The following is a 20,676-nucleotide window of genomic DNA, read 5'->3' as shown; positions in this document are numbered from 1 at the left end:
AAGATATCCACTTAATATGTACATTCGTAAACAGACTGCTGAACTTAACAAGGTGTTTTGACTCCCATCGCTCTGGGAAGGTATATCTTCATGGTCACCCAAATTCACTCAGGAGAGACTTCGGTAACACTATAATAACTACACACTATGAAGCATTAGTTAAGTATGAGTAAACACCTAATTCATCATTTTTAAAGCATTGTTCCCACATTAATAACTCATTAGTATGCAGTTCATAACAACAGTTATAAATGTTTTATTCTTGATTAATAAGCTCGTCTATTATGTGTTTCATGATTGTGTTTTCATACTTTATAAATGATGGATTCCCCATTTGTAAATGAAGTATTATATATTTTACAAACCAATTATTAATGAATTGTAGATGATTAATAAGATCATTTATAACGTGTTAGTAAATGATTAAGAATGTATTTAGATGTACATTATTCATGCATTTATATATATAATGATTTAGATATGCACTATCTAAATCATTATTAGGGACTATGATATGCTTTATAAACGTGTATTAATACTGCAATTCATGATTAATTCATGATTTATTAAGATAGTTACTACTCGTTAGTAAAGTATTTTGTGTGACCTCATCTAAAGTGAGGACTATTTATGCCTTATAAAGCATTTATAAATGACATTGAAAGGCCATCTGTGCCTCAAAACCCAGTTTTTGAACAGAAAAGGCAAATACACACAACACAAAGTGATCAAGAACATATTAATATTTATTGCAAGATGTAAACAATATACTGTTAAATACAAGCTGGCTAACTAGCTACGCGGAGTTGTGAGCTCAGTTCATACTCGACATATGAACCACTTCTAAGTGAAGCAGTGGGCTTCTATATTGCTTAACGAGTGCTCATTTATTTGTGTGGGAATGTAGCCCTTCAGCAAACCTTTCTCTTCTCCAACATCATACATCACAGCTCAAGGCGTGGATTGAAGACATGTTCTGAGGAGATATGATGGTTCTGGCTTTAATTAGTACAGCCTGTATTAGTAATGTCATATATTCTTTACAGGCTATGCTAATCTATGCCAGAATCAGCAATGCAATGGAAGCGGAGGATTGCACTCAAAACAATAAGCATGTTAGATAATTTTCATCATGAAAGAAAATGGCTAAACAAGGGGAAGCTACAAAGCCATGGTGCTCCACTGATTTAAGCAAAAGTAAAAAATACTAATCTTTAAATCAAAAACCATTAGATTGCTACGACTACTTTTTGTTTGTCTATACCCGGCTGTGTTCATGTGCACGGCACAAACGAACACAGCCACTGTCGTCATTGGTGAGTGAACAGAATACGTAACAAATGAAAACATCTGTGTCAGCTGGAGGCAGCCAAAGCATAAGCCAGACAGACTGGGGAGATGCCAGTGTGGACAGTGGGACTCATACCAAGGATACAAGGAGGACTGGTTGCCGACAATGTATCAGTGGCAATTTCTGTAAATTTTAAAACACAGAAAAAGAACAGATGGAAAACTTCTGAGAGATAAAGACAGATGCACCAAATATGAAATGTCCAAAAGGTTTAGGAACATTACAATGTGCAACATGTGTACTGTATATTGTGTGGAACTGTAACAGATCTAAAAGGCCCAAATGCAGTTCAAAACATGTTAAGGGTATTTTGGCAGCTAATCTGTCTGATTAAATTAAAATCACCTCTGTGGTGTTTGCTGGTTAGGTGAGGTTAATTCAGGCTTGTCTTAAAGCTTTCGACCAAACCCTGGTTGCTGACCAAACAAATTGACGTGGTTCATCTGTGGTGTGAAAGCAAAGCAGACCAACCACATGATAGTGTGACAATAGATATATTATTTTAGCAAATATTCAAAAGCTAAATTAAATCCATCTGCTGATTACATTGCCGTAATAATTCACTGGAAGACAATAACCTTTGATGAAAGCTATTTAGGGAAGTGTATTTTTTACACTTTTATTGGGCAATCTAATTAGGATTCATTACAGTAATCCAGCTGAGAGGTAAGAAATGTATGGAGGAGGGTCCGATTTGGTGATGGATTTGTAGAATGAAAATAAAACTTTGAAATTTGAAATTTGAAATTAATAAATAATTTTTAATGCCTTACATCTTTTGCAAAAATGTTAAATACTTTAATTAAACAGCTATATCCTTCATTAACCCTATTTCTTTTAATCCTTTCTCTTTTCTTGTCTTTAAGATGTCCATTGGTCATCATGAACCTGACCTCCAGCTCCGATTCTATCCACTTCCTCACCAACAGTTCTCCTGGTATGAGAGACCAGCCTGATACCACCATCATAGCTGAGCCTGCCATCTTCGGTACTGCACAACACTACAGAACTTAGTCTCTTTATAACAATTAAGTCAAGTAGATATTGTGGATATAACAAAAAACAGAGGTTAAGAAAATGAAATAGATAAAAGGAAAAGAAAATCCCAAATGGTCTTGAAAAGCTCTCTATGATTTAAGATGTGTTGCTGGGATAATGTTGCTGAAAAAGCTTTTTCAAATCTGCTGATAGAAGATTTGAAGACTTGTGTGCAAAACTTTCTGATTCTTGGGGATAGTATTTGTAGACTCCAAATCTCTGATAAAATGTAACTGATGTTTCTACCCATGTTCAGGTGGCACTTACCAGGAGTTGGCCATATTATCTGACAGTGTTGGTGGATGGAAGCAGCATAATGTCAGTCATATCTCAAGGCAAGGAGGAAATTTAACTGATTCACCAGTTAACAGGACATTAATGCTGCCAGCAGAGGATTTTGACCCATTAGGAGGACATACTATCTGGCAGGTAACAATCAGATATTCTACTTTTTCCAAACAGAAGTTTTAGTTATTGCTTTGGTGACACTGCAATATTGGATATACAAGTTTAAATGAATAAATGTTAATGAGTGATACCTCATATGGCTTACTATGATAATTTTTGACAACTAAATGTGCAGACATGAGACGTGTACACTGCAGGTAGAAAGCACTCCAGGACAGAGTAGTTTTGTGGTCTCACTGTGTAAATTCCATGGCTTCAGTAGCGAGGAATTCTAACCGCCAGACAAACATTTAGCTGTGCTCTTCACATGGCTGTTCCAAAGCTCCAGGGAATTTATGGCTCATTTGAACCACTCACTTATTGTTTGTGTTCCAAGATAAACTTTGCATCTATGGAAAGCTATGAGACTTGTCTCAATTAATTAATGACATGAGTCTTTCTTATATAAGTCTGGTTAAATATTGATTGTAGATTTACAATGGCCAGATAAAGAGATGCATTTATGGCATTTAAGAAAGTATTATCTGCACACAAATTTTGTGTGAGAGGGCAAAATGACTTTATATTGATGACATTAACAGTGAATAGATGATGACTCAGAACAGAACCTTGTAGGAGACATAGTAACTTTAATAGCACTTGATTTGAAACTACTTCTTGAGTGCTTCCTGACAGTTAGTCATGAAATGATAGCATGTACCATTAATCTAAAGCTAAAAGGATAGCTTAAAACATATTAAAGTGCAGCAGAATGTTACCAATTGTTCAGGGCATTGACTATATAATTTAATACAGTGAAGTACAAATAAAGCAGAGTTGTTGTGCTCTGACATGACCTCGTCAGCTGAAAATTCAGTTTGTTTTTGAAATGTGTGAAAGTCAACACCGTCACTTAACCACCCTCTTTGGTTCTTTCTCTCCTTATCTCTTCATCGACAGGTCATCATAATTGTGTTCCTCACTGGATCACTTTCTCTTGTCACTGTTGTTGGCAACATCCTAGTGTTGGTGTCATTCAAGATCAACAAGGCACTGAAGACAGTGAATAACTACTACCTGCTGAGCCTAGCATTTGCTGACCTTACCATTGGCACACTGTCAATGAACCTGTATACCACCTATATCATCATGGACCAGTGGGCTCTGGGGCCAGTGGTCTGTGACTTATGGCTTGCAATAGACTATGTGGCCAGTAATGCCTCGGTCATGAACCTGCTTGTTATTAGCTTTGACAGGTAATAGAACATAGTTCATTTAACCTTTTTTGAATAACTTAACTAAAATGAAGCTGACAGCCACCATCATATATTGTTAGTACAATCTGATAACTTTTTAAAATAAAAAAGCACACCAGTAGATGCTGACATCTACTAAAGCATTACTTTGTATTAAGAGGTTGATTTACAAAGACCACGCCAATAACAAAATGGGTTTTAAATAGTTTATTACATATTGAAGATGAAGGGAAGCCACAATGATGTAGGAGGGTTAAGGGTTAGGAACGAAGGGATGGGTACCATTCGGAGATGATGGAGGAAGGAGTGACGGAAGACAACTCAGGGTGCCAGGCTGAGGACCACCTTCATTTTTCTCTGAGGAAAGAGAAATTCCAAGTTCATGGAATGCGGAGTGTGAAGACGGTATGCAGGGTGTGAAGAAGGTGGCCTAAGGTCAGAGGCACAGTGAAGTAGTATGCACCCTTTCAGAGTGCGCTGAAAAGATTCCACTAGGTCGGGGTGGATGGGAAGGACTCTCAAAGCTCTGGTGATGTTTGCCTTGAAAAACCAGGCTCCTTGGCCTACGAGGTGAATGAGGGATGTGGCATGATCGATTTTTTTGTACTGCATGGGGAAGTCCAGCTTTTGGGGGGATGAGATGTCTTTAACTTTTTTCGGAATATTTCTTAATAGCTACACCGATTGGACTGATACTAAATATGGGGGCAGGTACTGAGGAATCGGCAACTTGAAAATTTGCATCCTACGTCATTAAAGATATTTCAGGCCATCCCCCGGAAACAGGAGTAAATTAGGGTTTTAGCCTCTATCGCTGTGTCGTGGGAGCAGTCTGTGGGGCTGTGATAGCAGATATCGAGGTACGAAGAGCTAAGGCGGCTGAGGTTAGCAAGAGAAGACAAAGAATGCTGGGATGGAGGGACGCATGTGCATGAAGCCGATAGCGTCAGGGAATGTGGATGCAACTGAGGTTTCTGACAGAGAGGGATGGTAGGAGAAGGAGAGATCTCCGGGACTTCAGGACTTTGCTGATCTTCTTCAAACAGACCACTATCAGAAGAGTTAAGAAAGAGCTCCTGATCCATGGTGTACATTACGTGCTTTATTCATTTTTGCTCATCTGTCACAGGTCATGTGAAAACTGAGTCAAAGGAGAAGTGAACGAATCAGTTGTGCTTCAATACCTTTGTCCTGAGAAAATGTGATGTGTTTGAGGCGTGGTCTTTGTTCCTGAATGTAGTTGTAAAACTTAAATTATTCTGATTGCTTAGTAGGTCTATTTTCTGTTCTAATATTAAATGTTTCAGAGTATCCAAATCATAAAAAGCATATATTTATATATGGTATCATGATGGTATAATGTTGACAGCCATAGGAAACAGGACATATTTAAAGTCTCTTGTTTATACTAAATTATTCTGGTTCTATCAAGAGAGACAATGTGATAAACAGTAATGCACAGCACAGTTACAGTTGCAACATGTTATCAACTCGTCAAATACCAAAGCTTAGTCAGTGGCCCTACGCTTCAAACTACAACGCTCTAGGCATCACTCTTGCATCAACTTTGGATAGGGAGTCAGTTTCTGTTTATTACATGCATACAGTGTCTTTTCAAAATAAACTTCCAACGTAGGTTTACTTAGTTTTAAGGTTTACTTGGGTAAGTTAAGGTAACAAAACTACCTGGTTAGGCTTTAGAAAAAATGGGTTCAAATAAGTATGTTGGTTACATAAAATAAGTACGCTTGTTATGTCACTTACGTATGCGGCGTTGGTTAAGTACGTCAGTTATGTAACAAATGTAAGGTTAAATAAGTCAACCTTGACTTGGTGTCACAAGTCTATGTTGGTTTGACCCAACCATCTCCTGAAGCAGACTTTCTCACTCGTTATACTACATCAGTTGCTCTCACCATCTAATACTGACTCGGACGGGTTTACATTGGAGTTAATTGAAAGCCTGGTCCGTCTCATACAGACACTAAAGGGTGCCTCAGTGCGTCGGAAGCCAAGGGCCACTGACCAAAAGTTGGGGTTTGACAAGTTGGGAGTGAGACAGTTGCAAGTTCGTCTGTATATGTGCAGTTGCCTAATTTATTTCTGTGTTGTCTTAGGTATTTTTCTGTTACCAGACCTCTGACATACCGGGCCAAGCGTACAACCAAGCGAGCCATGACCATGATTGGATTAGCCTGGTCAATCTCTTTCATTCTTTGGGCCCCAGCCATCCTGTTCTGGCAGTACATTGTGGGTGAGCGGACAGTCCAGCCCAATGAGTGCTACATCCAGTTCCTGTCCGAGCCCATCATTACATTCTCCACTGCTGTTGCTGCATTCTACTTGCCGGTAACTATTATGTCATTCCTGTTTTGGAAGATCTATCAGGAGACAGAGAAGCGTGCTAAAGATATACAAGGTCTCAAGGGATCTGGGTCAGGCAACAGCCAAAGCCAGGCTCAGAATCAAGGGAGTGGTAGAGGAAGAGCTGGTGGAGAAGGTGCAACTAACAGCCAGAAGGATTCATCAGCCATAAGTTCTCAGAGCTGCAGCAGTTATGAACTAAATCAGCTGGCTTCAGAGAAGAACAACAAGGACAATGCCAGCATACCTGGAGGAACAGGAAGCAAGGCGAGGTGTGGCGCATTCTGCTTTCAGTTTTCATTACTGCTGCCAGGTCGCCATGCATCCAAGAGGTCCATCAACACCACGACAACTACAGTTGGTGAAGCAGAGCAGAGCAGCTGTGACAGCTTGAACAACAATGAAGTTGGGGACCAGTCAGGTTCAGAGGACGAAGGTGACGGTGCCGACCCATCAAGGCCTCCAACAGGTTGGACATAACGCTACTAAGTGGTCTTATTAGCATGATATATATAAAAATAATATAAATATACATAATATATAATAATGTCTATCTATCTGTCTGTCTGTATGTCTACCTATCTAGATGGTAAGAAATCTAGAAAGGTGAAAAACAAAGATAAACAACCATCCAACAAAAGTCGAAAAGGGTCACAATCAAACCCTGTCACCTCATCGCCTGCTGACCAATCTCCCACAGCCATAACCATTAAAGATGCAGCTATGGCCAAACGCTTCGCCTCTAAGGCCAAGACCGAGATCAACAAGCGCAAGAATGAAAAAAAGGCAAATGAGAAGAAAGCAGCACGGACGCTCAGTGCCATCCTCTTTGTCTTCATCACAACATGGTTACCATACAATATCATGGTGTTGGTCAACACTTTTTGTCAGGACTGTATTCCAGGAACTCTTTGGGCACTGGGCTACTGGTTGTGTTATGTTAACAGCACAATCAACCCCATATGCTATGCCCTTTGCAACAAGACCTTCCGAACAACTTTCAGGGATATTTTGATGTGCCAGTGGAATCAAAAGAAAAACAAGCCTAATTTTCAACAGAGGAAGGCTGTGGCTTTCAAGAAAAAAGACCCAATGTAGAATACATTGGCAAATGGTTGATAGCTTTGTGTTGAAAGTTGTCTTTCCTGATCTATATTTAGATTTGGAATGCAGCATACAAGCCTTCTATTCCAGGGAAAAGATGCTCAACAGAATTTTGCTAACCAAAACTGATTCTTCAGGAAGTTTTGCGAAGCTAGTGGGGCCAAAGCCTGGTGGAACAACTATTCATGGTCCCAGAGCACAATTGCTAATAAATTGGTGACCCCTCCGGCTATTTCTTTCACAGTGACCAATATTTTGGCCAATGACGTGATCGCTCAAAAACTAATGCTGTATTATTATAATGTTTGCTGTGGATATTCATGGTTCCCAGAGGAGGAATTACAGTGGTGTTGATGGGTCCTTGAGGCCCAGGCTACCAGGCTATCAAAATTGAATCGAAAGATTCAAATAGAATTTACTAAGCAGATTCCTGCCCGATTGTCACCAGGACAGCTTAGGTATGTCAGTTTTCGTTTTCATTTCAAAGATTTGAAGTTGGGTATTTATGTTTCTGCATTCAGTAAAATTCAATATTCAGTTGCCAGTTTATTTGGTACACATAGCAAATTTATTAGAAATTGTTCTGGAGATGTGTTCATTCATTGTTATGGTCATTTTTGGAGGCTGTAGTTTGTGCTTCTGTTGAATTGTATTGTTTTTGAGTTATTTTGAGTGTTTGTAATATTTACCAAACCCTCACTGGTATTAATGTGGTGCATTAGTTTCATTAGTTTTAGCTAATATACTGGCAAAAATACTCACTTAATAGGCACTTTTCAGTTTGACCACCATCATTTTGTTTAGAAATATTTTTAAAACTGTCCTGCAGCAATCTCAGATTCCAGAGGGGAAGGGGCTATTTCTGGGGTTCCGGTGTAGCCAACGGATATCAGGGCCGAGACTCTGTGCGCTCATTGTTTACAGTTTGATTAGCAAATTGTGATGTTAGACTGGAGTTTGAGTTAAGAAACAACATGAACGACCGGATGGTTTCCCAAGTAGCCAGTTTATCAGCTAATTTCAAAGCAATCAAAAGCTAAATATTCGTCAGTGGATTCCAAGATTGTATTTCAGCCTCCACACGGACTGTTTACCTGCACTAAACCAAAACCTGCTCAAACATGACTGGTCTCTACTACTCTGGCTACAAATGGAAACGAGAATGCTCCCCATGCCGAAATCTTGTTCCCTTGCTTGCTGCATATAAACACACAATCTGTTTATTGATTAGTCTTGCAGTACCCTGTTCAGGGGCTATAGTTTACTTAATGAAATAGAATACCAAAATCAGTAAAAGAATATCATTTTTTTGCATAGAAAACACCAATAAGGTTTTCCTTGCTTTCAAATTTGAAAACTTCCAAAATAGCAAGTCAAAAGTTTTAATAATAATAATTAGTAATAATAATAACTTTGTCTCTTTTGTGTTGTCCTAACACAGCACATTCAGAATGGCTATGATAATGTTGTATTAAAGTAATGGGGCCTTTTTTATGAACACATCTTGTTATTTTCCTGTGTCAATGTAACATCTGCCTCTTGGGACAACAGATGAAAATAGCCTCTTGGCTAACTGGCGCATTTACAGCAATGTTTTTATTAATGTGCACTGTCCCTTATCAAATAAACCAATAAAAAGACCATACTCAAAACCAGTGGCGGGCCATGCATTTTATACCTGGGCCTTCTGTGCTGTCCTACTGTGCTACAATACAATACAACAATACACATATTCGTATTAAACCGTTTCGGTACGAGGCTTACCAACCAAACAATACCTTTGAATAATACTAGTGCATTTGGAAAATGCAGAAGCTTAAATTGTGGGAAATATAATGTTTTCGGTGGACTGCGCTCACGTAACAGACAACGGGCTGTGACCTTTTGAACCCGGAACAATAACAAAAAACAGCTGAGGCCCCGCGTGTGTTCAGGGAGGCTAAGCTAACTAGCTTAGCGGGGAAACAACAGCAGTTAGCTGTTCCCTACTGATTCAAACAGAGAATCAAATGTCCGAAATAACCCCGCGATGACGGGATGCTTCGTCATTAACGGACAAGTCAGAACCAATGTAATTAACACAGTGACAAGAACAAACTCACAAGAACCAGTCACATATATTTATATGACAACAAAGCAACAAATCAATCCAGCAACACAGCAGCGCTACAGCACGAGCCATTCATATTATTCATATTATTCATAAGAACAACACGATAGACAAATGAACACAGTAGTAACACTACTGCAGATGTAAAAACACAAAAGCACTTCACTTACCACAGCTGCCTTCACTTAAAGACAAAGTCCATCCTCCTTTCTTTGTTAACAAAGTCCGTAACTCTCAAATCCGTTTCTCCTCCTTCAGCCATTGAGTGTTAAAAACACAGCTAGGCAAAAAAATAAAGAATCTACACCAAGCAAAACGCTAAAAATGTCATAACTTCATAACTTCTCTTACATATGTTTCAAGCTGAACTCTTACTAAACACTAAGATCTGCTAGCTAGCTTTGTGTTTGACAAAAGTCACGCTGGCCCACTGACCAATCACGGAGCACGTTAATGCAGACGTAATTAGCAGGCTACCTGGGTACCACCGGCACGTCAAAGAATACGCCCAACATGTCAAACTAAAGATCTGATTGGTTGAAGACTATGACAATCAACAATATCATCCCCATTCACTTAAACTGCAAAGTCTACCTAGAGGGCATCGGGCCTCTCTCCTTACATAGAGACATAGGGGCTGAATCTGATTGGATAAAAGCTCTCCTTAAAACAAGCTGTGCTGGAAGCAGCGCTGCAGGCTGGAAGCAGAGCAACACAGGAAGACAATGTGAAATGAGAAAATAAGCTAATGGGAAAAAAAATACATGTAGTGTATTTGTGAAAAATTATTAAATTATAAAATAGCTATGACTTTGTGATTCTGTTTAGGCCAGCAGAGAAGGCTTAGCTGGCCCTGACGGCCCACCACTGCTCAAAACACTGTTAAACGTATTATGTAGTCTACAAAAGGGACATGGCATTATGAATTGCACATCATGATGGTCAACTTTGAATTGACTATGACTATATAAACAAGATTTATTCTGCGCTAGCTGTGTTCAAGGTGAGTCGTTGGACTAAATAAGTAAAATCAGTTTTTGTTTCTTTAAAGCAACCCTGATTCAACCCTTCAACCGTCTCCTACAAAAAATCCGTTCCCATACAACTAAAGTGCATTCTCAATTTTTAGTTAGTTTGATTTTCTTAGATTCACAAATCTATCCACAGTTTTACATTGTCTTGAGGAAAAGGGAGTCCTTTCAGTTTCATTGAATTAAAAGCTCCCAAGTACTTTCTTACACACTAACTAACTACACTCATGTGACTTGTTTTGCCAGATGACATCAAACACTACAGACCACTCAATCCTTTTTAAGTCACATATTGCTGTGAAAGAATATATACATGGTTTTAAAAACGAGTAAAGACTTTGCACTTGTGTGTTTATTCCTGTGTTAAAGGTTCCCTGTGGAGTTTTTGACCTCAAGTAGTGCTATGGAGCTGTATTTTTACGAGTGGGTCCTTGTTTTGTTTATGTCCTGCACTTCCACAAAGACACAGTTCTACCAATAGTAGAACTATTCAAGAGTCAAGATATGCTGCAATGTGCCAACGAAGTAGAAGACTGCAAGCTAGTGCACATAGTAATAACAGTCGTAGCTAGTAAGAAACAATTACTTTGAAAATTGGCTTTACAAATGTTTTATGAAGAAGGAAGTGCAATGGGCATCTGTGTTGAAGTTCAAAGATACACACAACATGTTGGGGTGAGAAACACAAAATGTAACCCCACAGGGCAATTTTAATGAATGTGTGCAACTCAACTCTGTACCCAATTTTCTTTTTTAATTGATGTTCACATGAATATATGAGTTGAAGAGCAATACAATAAAACATAACCTTTGATATATTTATCTGTGATTGCTGAAACTATTTTTTAAAGATACCAAGATTCTGACATGTGTTACTCAACTGCAGCTCTGGATCAGCATGTCACTGTATTAATAGTACAATAGCGCCATCAAGTGGCTTCAAGATTAAAATGACTTTAACAGCTAGAGTTAGTGTGCACCAATAGCATGGTGTTGGTCAACACTTTCTGTCAGGACTGTATTCCAGAAACTCTTTGGGCACTGGGCTACTGGTTGTGTTATGTTAACAGCACAATCAAACCCATGTGCTATGCCATTTGCAACAAGACCTTCTGAACAACTTTCAGGGATATTTTGATGTGCCAGTGGAATCAACTGTACCATAATCAACCATAATTCCAGAGGTTTTCCCATCATGAGATCAATTTGTACGTGATTTGTAACCACACTGCAGTTCAAATGTATGGTTTAGACTTTAGAGGCAAAGAGAAGTAAATTAATTTAGGCTCTTAAAGTCACTTGTCCTCCGGGTCTGTCATTACATTTTTATTTTACATGTTAGATGCAGCTTGCTTAAGTATGATTTGCATAACAATGATGGCTATATGCTGCATATTGCCATAGGCCAGGCTGTTCTGATTCGCTGTTCGTACTTCAACTTCCGAAAAGTAATGCACTGTAATAGTAGTTGTGAGGCAGGACGGGCAGGGCTGCTGCTCAGGAAGTCAGGTGAGGTAGTATAAAGAGGGAGAACATCTATGTATGGAGGATTGAAGGGTCAAACACAGGACTTCAAACAAACACAAGACTACTGCTCGTGTCCTCTGTGAAACAACGTAGATTTGTTTAACTTTACTTTTGTTATGTAACTTACGAAACTAACGCCACATGTAACAAAATTCTTTATTTTATGTAACAAACACTGTTTTTAACCCAAACTACAATCTTTGAGATGGATTGAGCAAAGTAATCCAGTTCCTCCAAAAGACTTAGGGACAGCCTCAACACAATTGAGTTTTATGATGCTGCTGCTGAGTTTCAACAAGAAAACCATTACAGGAAGATGGGACCAACTGTCAAACATGGCAGTGAAAGACATGCCGATGTACCACCAATCCTCCAACTCCTGGTGGCCATGAGATTTTTAAGCCACCAGATGTTTCCAAGGGGTTGATGTGGACCTGTTTGGCCTATGCAACTCTGCCAAATTGACAAAACTGGGTTATTTGGAGAAATATGTTGATTTGCAGTGCTATAATCAGGATAATGTAACGGAGAGTCTATTTAGACAGGGGTGAGAAGGTATTCGCCTATTTTCACCCGTTGAATATACTACTTAATCTAGCAATAGCTAGCTGTGCTAGAAAACCCTTTCTTGCAGAAAGATTAAGGAGTAGTGGTAATAGTTATAATAGTAGCAGTGCTATAAAAAACAACAAAGTATGTTTAGGGAGTTGGTGGTGGATGAATAGGTCAAACTTAGAAATATACATGGCCTCAGTAAGCTACATGCACACCTAAAGATTCTAATGTAAGCCCGTTTCGGGTAGAAATAGTATTGTTGCTTCTGAAACCTGGGGGCTAATAGCATCTGCCTTAACGTAAAACTTCGGTCAATAATCAGATTTTTCAACTATTCATAACTATTTTTTAACTAAAATCGACATACTGCCACTGAAAACGAGTGTAGATGTCATGGATGTTTAGATATTTTTCGATTTTACTTTGGAATTTATTTATTTTTAAATATGAGAAGAGTCAGCTTTTTTTTGTGGGGGGGGTTATTGACTTTAACATATGAAAACTGGTCATGGGGTTTGTAAAAAAAAATTAATTATGGTTATGATCATTTATTTTCTATTTCTTCATTGCTTGTTTTACTTACATATTAAAGTGGACTGGCAATATTTGTGTCAAGGGTGATGAACAAGCCATGACTGAATAGGTGTTCCAGGTTGGCTACTTTTCTTCTTGGAAGATTCGAGCCTCTCTGTTTATCTGGAACATGTTTGAGCCAAATGGAGGTGAGAGCTAAGGATGAGAAGTTGTGATTGTTCTACCAGACAGCGAGTGTGATGTTGATGGTGTTGCTTTGAAAACAAAAGAGGGGCGTTGAGTTTACTTGCCCATTTCCTTCATTACCCTCCAGGGGTCGCGAGCCGCATGCAGCTCTTTAGCCTCTCTGTTGCGGCTCCCTGAGGTCCCCAACTGGCGCACCGGATCCGGACCCAGGAACTAAAAACCGATAGATAATTCGGAATTATACATATCGGGCACTGAGTTTAAACTTTAACCGGCACCTCCTATTCAGCCGTTACGGCACTTGTTCGGCGGTGCAGGAAACACACCGACGAATGCGTTGCAAATCACATCACGTGATGCAGCTCAGCCAATCAAATATGAGTATTCTGACAAGTTTCCTGATTCGAGCGAGGTTTACACACCTTGACACACAGGGAGAGACGAAGAAATAGAAAGAAGAGCAGGGAAATTGTGCTAATCTAAGAAGTTATCTCACATGACTCTCTCCAAAAAGAGAAATGTGTTCAGAGAGAATATAATTTATAAGCAAGAATATATTTTATAAGCAATAATGAACAGAATCTTATATGTTAATTATTCCCACAGGCAGTTTAAATCCTCTACACTTGTCAAGCGCTTTTCCCTGCAGGTGGCTAATCATGATTTTCAGACCCACGCCCTCTGTAAACTATCAATGGATAAATCCTAAAAAAGAAAAGTCACGGAGGAAAATAGAGAGTTTAACTCTGCGTGGATGTCTTCATTTGCTTTCACTGCCAACGATGCTGGCTTACCTGTATGCTCCCAGAACAAGCACACAGCATGTGCTGAAAAGTGTCACGCTGGAGATGAGCGAGAAAGAGCGATTACTCAGCTGCTGCAGCAAACTCTCCTCTTCATAAGAGTTTGATATTGTTATATCAGGTAAAATTGCAAAAAAATGTCAAGAATTGTCTTTATTCTTGTTCTATATTTTCATAAATACAACAAACTATAGTTTTTGTATTTATAATATAACTATATATACAACTTTATAAGCTGTGATATCAAATAGCTTTTGCGGCTCCACACTGTAAAATGTGATTGATGACCTTACTTAAAAAAGAAAGTGACCGTAACTCATTTCTGCTTAATTAGTTGACTATACTGAAAGAAACGTGGTAAAGAACACTTTCTGGTGAGTGAAGTTGTGAAACTCATCAGCTCAAGTAACCTTTTAATATAAAAAAATCAGTGAGGTGGAACCATCCGCAAAGTCCGGAGAAACACGAAACCGAACTCGGCCGCATTCGACGATTACACATGCGCAGTTCAACACTTCACCACTGAAGACGTTCTTTGCTCAAGGCTAATGGCGGATGCATGAAGCGGTTATTTGAAGGTAAGTTTCAGCTACATAATGAAATAAAATGTCACTGGCTATCTATTTAGCAAACCTAGTCGGCCCTTTACCGTATTATCGATCTGTTAATTAGGGGTTGGAGGTTAACTTTATGTCTTCGCTTTTGAAAGCTAGCACACGTTAAAGCTAACCTAGCTAACGCTAGCCCGCGCCAAACCCCGCTACAATAAGTGTACATTTAACAACGACTTGGCAGACGGAGCCTACTTTTTAGCGGGTGCAATGGCAACTGTGTCGATCTTTCTGGGCCACTCTTGAATTTGACAAGCATGTCCTTTCTTTTTTTTTTGAGTCCGTGGCTCCTACAACCGTCTACGGCGCAGTCAAATGGGACCGTCAGAGAAGCGACCTTATCGGGAAACGAGTCAAAATGTTACATCTGCATATCCGTTTACCAATTTAGAAGTAACGTACAGTACACTTGACATATAACGCCACGTTTCTTTATTACTCTTGATGTTACCGAAGCATTGTTTTAAAGGCAGACATGATGGTGGCGGTTATATTAATAACCGTGGCTGTCTGAATCGCGTACATTGAAATACATTGCATTACGGGAGTCTCACAACGTTACTGTCAGTAAATGAAGATGAAATGTAGTGTTCGGTTGAGCTGAACGAGGAATAATTCTACAACAACCGTATGATGGCGGGCCTCTCGAGCACAGAGAGAGTGACACTGTGTCCCAACAGCAAGCGTTACGTTACGGTTTTTAACGTTAAAATAACGTCTTATATTGTGATATTTACTGGAAAGTATGTACAATATAACCATAGCAAGTTGGAAACTTTCAGCTTACCAGACATCCACTTGTGGATGGGTAATTCAGTTGTTAAAACCAAACAAAAACTTATGAATAATAGAGAAAAAACATACAATATATATCATGGCTAGCGAGGACAAGTATTTGTGATTTAAGTTTTAAAATCTTGAAATCTTCTATTAAACTGATTGCTAGTTAGCCATAAACATGCAACTTGACTATGAGTTATTTGCAGTTTGACTGATTGCTTTTGTTGTTTCTTTTGTAGGCTTTGCTGAAACCTGGCAATGAATTGGAAGTGTAAGTACTGCTTGTTTTCTTCTGAAAAGAGGGCTCAACTATTCAAACACTACCGCTTAAAACATGGAAGCTATGCCAGATTGACTCCAATTCCATGCCTCCACACAGATTGTTTTCCTGAGGGTGAAAATGAGACCAGTATGGAGTCCAAACGACTGGAACTTGTAGAGGAGATGAAGAAACGTCGTCCAACTGCTGCTCTGATATCCAAGAATATGGACTCAACGTTTGCCTTGAGAAGAAAAGAGTTGGTGACCTTGGAGCCTCCAGTGAAAGACAGTTGAAAGGTGGCCAGCACTCTTTACGGAGGGTCAGGTAAATCTATATTTTTCACATTCAAGTTTTTAGTTGTAATGTATTTTCATTATTTGTCATGTATATTTTATGTCACCAAATTAGCTTTACTGTCATACTACTGAAAAAGTAGTCCTATAAATATGATTTTATGAATTGATCATTGCAAATCCCGATCCCAGTGTGTCTAATCAAACTAATAAATCACCAAATCACACTGGCCTCCAAGGATTGAATACAGGTTTCTACCACTGCTGCTGTATGTGATTGGCTCAAACTAGTACTCAGGAGAGTTACCTACTATTCTTTGTAAAGAACCATATGTCACCTTGCATGCATTATCTAATTTTTATACAGCAATTGCAGTAACTTATGTTCAATCTGGAAGCCATTGCAACACTAGTTTTCTGTCCAGTGTGACGTAGTATTTTGTTGCTGTTTTTTAATGTAGGTCCAATATGACTAAATCTTAATTGTCCTACTCTTTCCTTGTCACGAGGCATGATGGTGGACTCAAACGCAGACCAGAAGTAGAGTGAAATAGAATTTAATAAACACTTAAATCAGAACGTGAACACTACAAGAACACACAGGGAATCCAGGGACGAGACAAGGGACGAGACAAGAGACGAGGGGGCAAATCCAGCAGGACGAGGCAGGGCAGGCAGACGTGGGAAACCGGGAGCAGGACAAGACAAACAGGCGGGTACAACACAAACAATGACCTGGCAGTGAGTGACTGAGAGACAGAGGTTTTTAAGGTGACTTGAACAGGTGAGGAGAGTTGTGCTGATGAGGGAGTGCTTGATTAGCAGCAGGTGAAGGGAGTTCACCTGCCGCTGCAGCTGATGCTGAGGGAGTGAGGAGGGTGAAGCTAAACAGAGGCCAAATCCCAATGTCCCCCCTAAGCCCTGAACCCTCAAGGACTTAATTGATGTCACCTGGTGAGTGTGAGAGACTGTAAGGGCTTGAGATGGTGTAGATATGAATGGGACAGCACTAAATTGAATGACAGGCTGAACACACGTGAGCCGTCCTCTTTGTTTACCTTTTTTTTTCCATGCGTCCACTGGTTACCCCGTGTTTAACGTCACATTACAATGATTTGTGGGTAATTCCCTTAGGCTAAGTCAGCATACCATGCTGACTTACGGAAAGGGTTCATAAAGGGCTCAAAATGTCTGCGAGAGAGCCTCAAACACTTGACGATTTGACAGTGGGACAGCCCTAAACCCTCACCGACTTCGCGGGAGCGCGCCTCAAAGTCCGTGAGTTCGTAAGGGGGGACATTGGGATTTGGCTAAAGACACACAGAACACACAAGGCAAAGCCTGATCGTGACATTCCTTTAGATTTTGGCAGAGTTCTGTCGCTTATCAAGCAAAAACCTGAAAGCAGAATTCTTCAAAGAACTTGACAAATGCACTCCTAGCTTCCTTGAGATTTTCAAGTCCAAGGGGAGAAGTGTCGGCCAGAAACTTCAGGAATATCTGCAACAAGTCACACCAGGGGTAGGTTTCTCAAGCAAAGTTTAAAACAAATGTATATGGTGACCAAAGTAGTCCCACCACATTGTGTATGCAGAACCGTCAATTGATTATCCTTGAATACTTAGGAATTTTGTGTTTGAAATTATTTTTATAGAGTACAGATGTTACTGGGAAGCGAATCTCAGTCCTCCGTGGCCTTCCTGTCATCCTTGGAGATGAGAACACAGACTTCTTCAAGACATGCTTTGTAAGTAGACTTTGTCAAATTTATTTAATTCCACACCACAGGATGCCCAATCTATCTAATGCATTCCTTCTGTTCATCTTTTGGTATTAGTTACTTCTCTTCCACTCAGCCTGAATTAGTGCTGCTATACTTTCATTTTTGATGCACTGATCACCTATGCCTAATTGATTTTGTGGAGCCTTGTTTTGCTGTGAGGCACAAATATATTCATTGTGTGTTCTACTATAGAAATGCAAAATGACATTTGAAATGCATTTGCGGTTTTAATGCTGCTATTGTTAGGACTGCGATGACCCTCCAGGCATGTCCCACACCTCCATGGGGATCCTGACAGTCATTGCCGAAGACTGTGTGGCCTCTCCTCACTCGCTGCACCTGGAGTCTACAGCTACTGCAATCGTTTTGGAAGGAACAGTGGTGATGGATGACCTTGACAATCTTCCGCATGCCATGTGCCTACTCTTCGGACTTATTTACGCCCTGAATTTGGAGTACCCTCAACAGCTCAGGTACACCATTGAGTTTATTCAAAGAGTGCTTCTCTCACTTGGACAGAAATCCCTAAAACCTAAAATACAATCACTCAAAAATCTACTGATGCAGTGACTGTCTTCACGATGTGGATGGTATGTGACATGACCCTTCCATCTCCAATGGAACTCTTTACTATTGTGGAAAAGTGATGTTTTTGTTGTCATTTTGTCCAGTTGACTATGGACTTTGTTTATCTGTTGTTTCTGTAGTCAAAAGAGAGCAATTCACGATTTTTCATCGGAGTGATGAAAGGCATTTCGATTTTTATAAAAGTTAAGGAAGTTCATGTCAAGATATAGACATAAAGACATTGCCAGTAACGGTATGTTATTTTTATTTTGTAATTTGATAGCTTGGTTTGCAGAAGTTCAATTCATTCTACTATTTAAATACAAAAAAACTGAAAAAGCCCAAAATAAATGTATTGTTTATATGAGAAACTTGTAAAAAATGTTTTCCCTTTTTCAAAAGCTGTAGTTAATAACAACTTTGCCATATGTGCTTAAACTGTCACTATATCCGGACGGACGATCTTTAAAAAAGTCAGGCTCCTGTCCTTTTAGTGCTCCAAATGGCATTTGCAAGATTCCACCGCACCCAAAGTAAAACAACCAATCAGAGCTGAGGATTCTCTAATGCAAGATTCTAGTCCTGCATTGCCCATTTCTCACCTCAGACACCTAATTTAGTGTACTGTTAAGCTGTAAAATGAGAAGGTTAACTCTGGCCTGTTTTCCCAACTGTCAACCTACCTACTAATTGGCAGCCGGGTAACAAACATAATTTCACAGCTAAACAGTACACTGACAAGTTTCTGAAAACATTTAGAAAAGGTAAACCGACGATACCCCATGGTACGAGCGTACCTTGGAATATAGCACTGTACGCACTATGACATCCGACAGAGCTGACATGGATAAGAAATTGATAAAGTAATAAGAAAAAGGAAGGAGAAAAAAAGGAAATATGAATATTACATTTCCATGACAACTCCATAAATTGAGGAAGATCATGTAATGTGATTGAAAGCTCTAGAACACCTACTGGCACCCTTGTGGTGAGATTCAATTTTTCAAATAAATTGATCTAAGAAACGATGGTCTCATAAAATAATCTATGAACAATGAACTTTATGTACCTAAAACCATTGTTGAAATACTCTTTTTGTAATTAAATCATAGACTGTATATAAGAAGTGGAAGTTGTCACTGTTATGTCACACACTGGTTTGTTGACTACCGTTAAGAGGCTTGCAGTTTGGCATTTTGGCCTTCGCCATCTTCTTTTTTTGGTATCAGAAGTCATATTTGGACAAGAGGGTGGAGCTGGAGAGGAGCAAGGAATGGTGCGGCCAAGTACCATTAGCAGCTAACAATAGTGCTAGCTAGATTAATTAGCAAGGCCCTTCACCTTAACTGTGATATTAATTAGAATGTTAATTTATGCAAGCAAAAACCAACCCCTTAGAGTGACTTTTATAGTATTACAAACGCTCAGTATTTCCGTGGTCGCAACCTGTCTATCACAAGGTAGCCCCACCCTGAAGCATACCCTGCTTTATGGTCTACATTACTCTTGTTTTCATAATTTACTAAATGAACAGTATGCTGTATTAAAGAAGACTTAATTAGCGATTGAGACCATAAATTCATGTCTATAATGTTTACAATTACTGAGGTAATAAATCAAGTGAAAAGTAGAGTCATTTTCTTATAGACATCTATACAATCAGGCCAAAAATGTGCAACCAGAGGAGTCGCCCTCTGATGGCCAGTAGAAAGAATGCAAGTTAAGCCACTTGTGCATTGGCTCCACCTTTTCAGATGCAGAGACTTACCGTTGAAATAAACATATGGCTCAACTTTATTTTTGCTAATAATAAGAATTAGTATTTGTATGTTAATTGTTAAAATGAAAATGAAGGCCATATTTGAAACGAGAACCAGTATCCTGCATTGACATGGAGCTGCATAAGAGGTCCCTCTACTGGAGTCTAGCCCACACTTAGCAGTAGCACTATGGGTGATGTAGGCAGGAGTCAGGGAATCATGGGAAATGTAGTAAGCAACCATGTGATTAACTGCAGTGACAGACCATAAGAATCCCTGCCCCCGCCCCAGCACGGTCACTGTGGTCAGCATTTTTATTCCTCTCAGGTCTTTTTATACTTTTTTTCCAGCAGGCCTAGCTTTGTGTCCCCATC

General features: G+C 39.4%; 1 protein-coding gene across 1 annotated transcript; it reads left to right on the top strand.

The window, feature by feature from the left end:
* The first annotated feature begins 2,233 nt into the window (after positions 1-2,233).
* chrm3b (cholinergic receptor, muscarinic 3b) lies at positions 2,234-7,494 on the top strand. The gene is made up of 6 exons (XM_076092738.1): positions 2,234-2,339; positions 2,646-2,818; positions 3,737-4,032; positions 6,150-6,472; positions 6,530-6,865; positions 6,983-7,494. The coding sequence occupies exons 1-6, from the start codon at positions 2,234-2,236 to the stop codon at positions 7,492-7,494; spliced, it is 1,746 nt and encodes a 581-aa protein (XP_075948853.1).
* Positions 7,495-20,676: the final 13,182 nt, after the last annotated feature.

This window comes from Anarhichas minor, unplaced genomic scaffold, assembly GCF_050575085.1.
Source record: "Anarhichas minor isolate MPS153535 unplaced genomic scaffold, ASM5057508v1 ptg000017l, whole genome shotgun sequence".
Lineage (NCBI taxonomy): Eukaryota > Metazoa > Chordata > Actinopteri > Perciformes > Anarhichadidae > Anarhichas > Anarhichas minor.
This window is presented reverse-complemented; position numbering and strand designations above follow the sequence as displayed.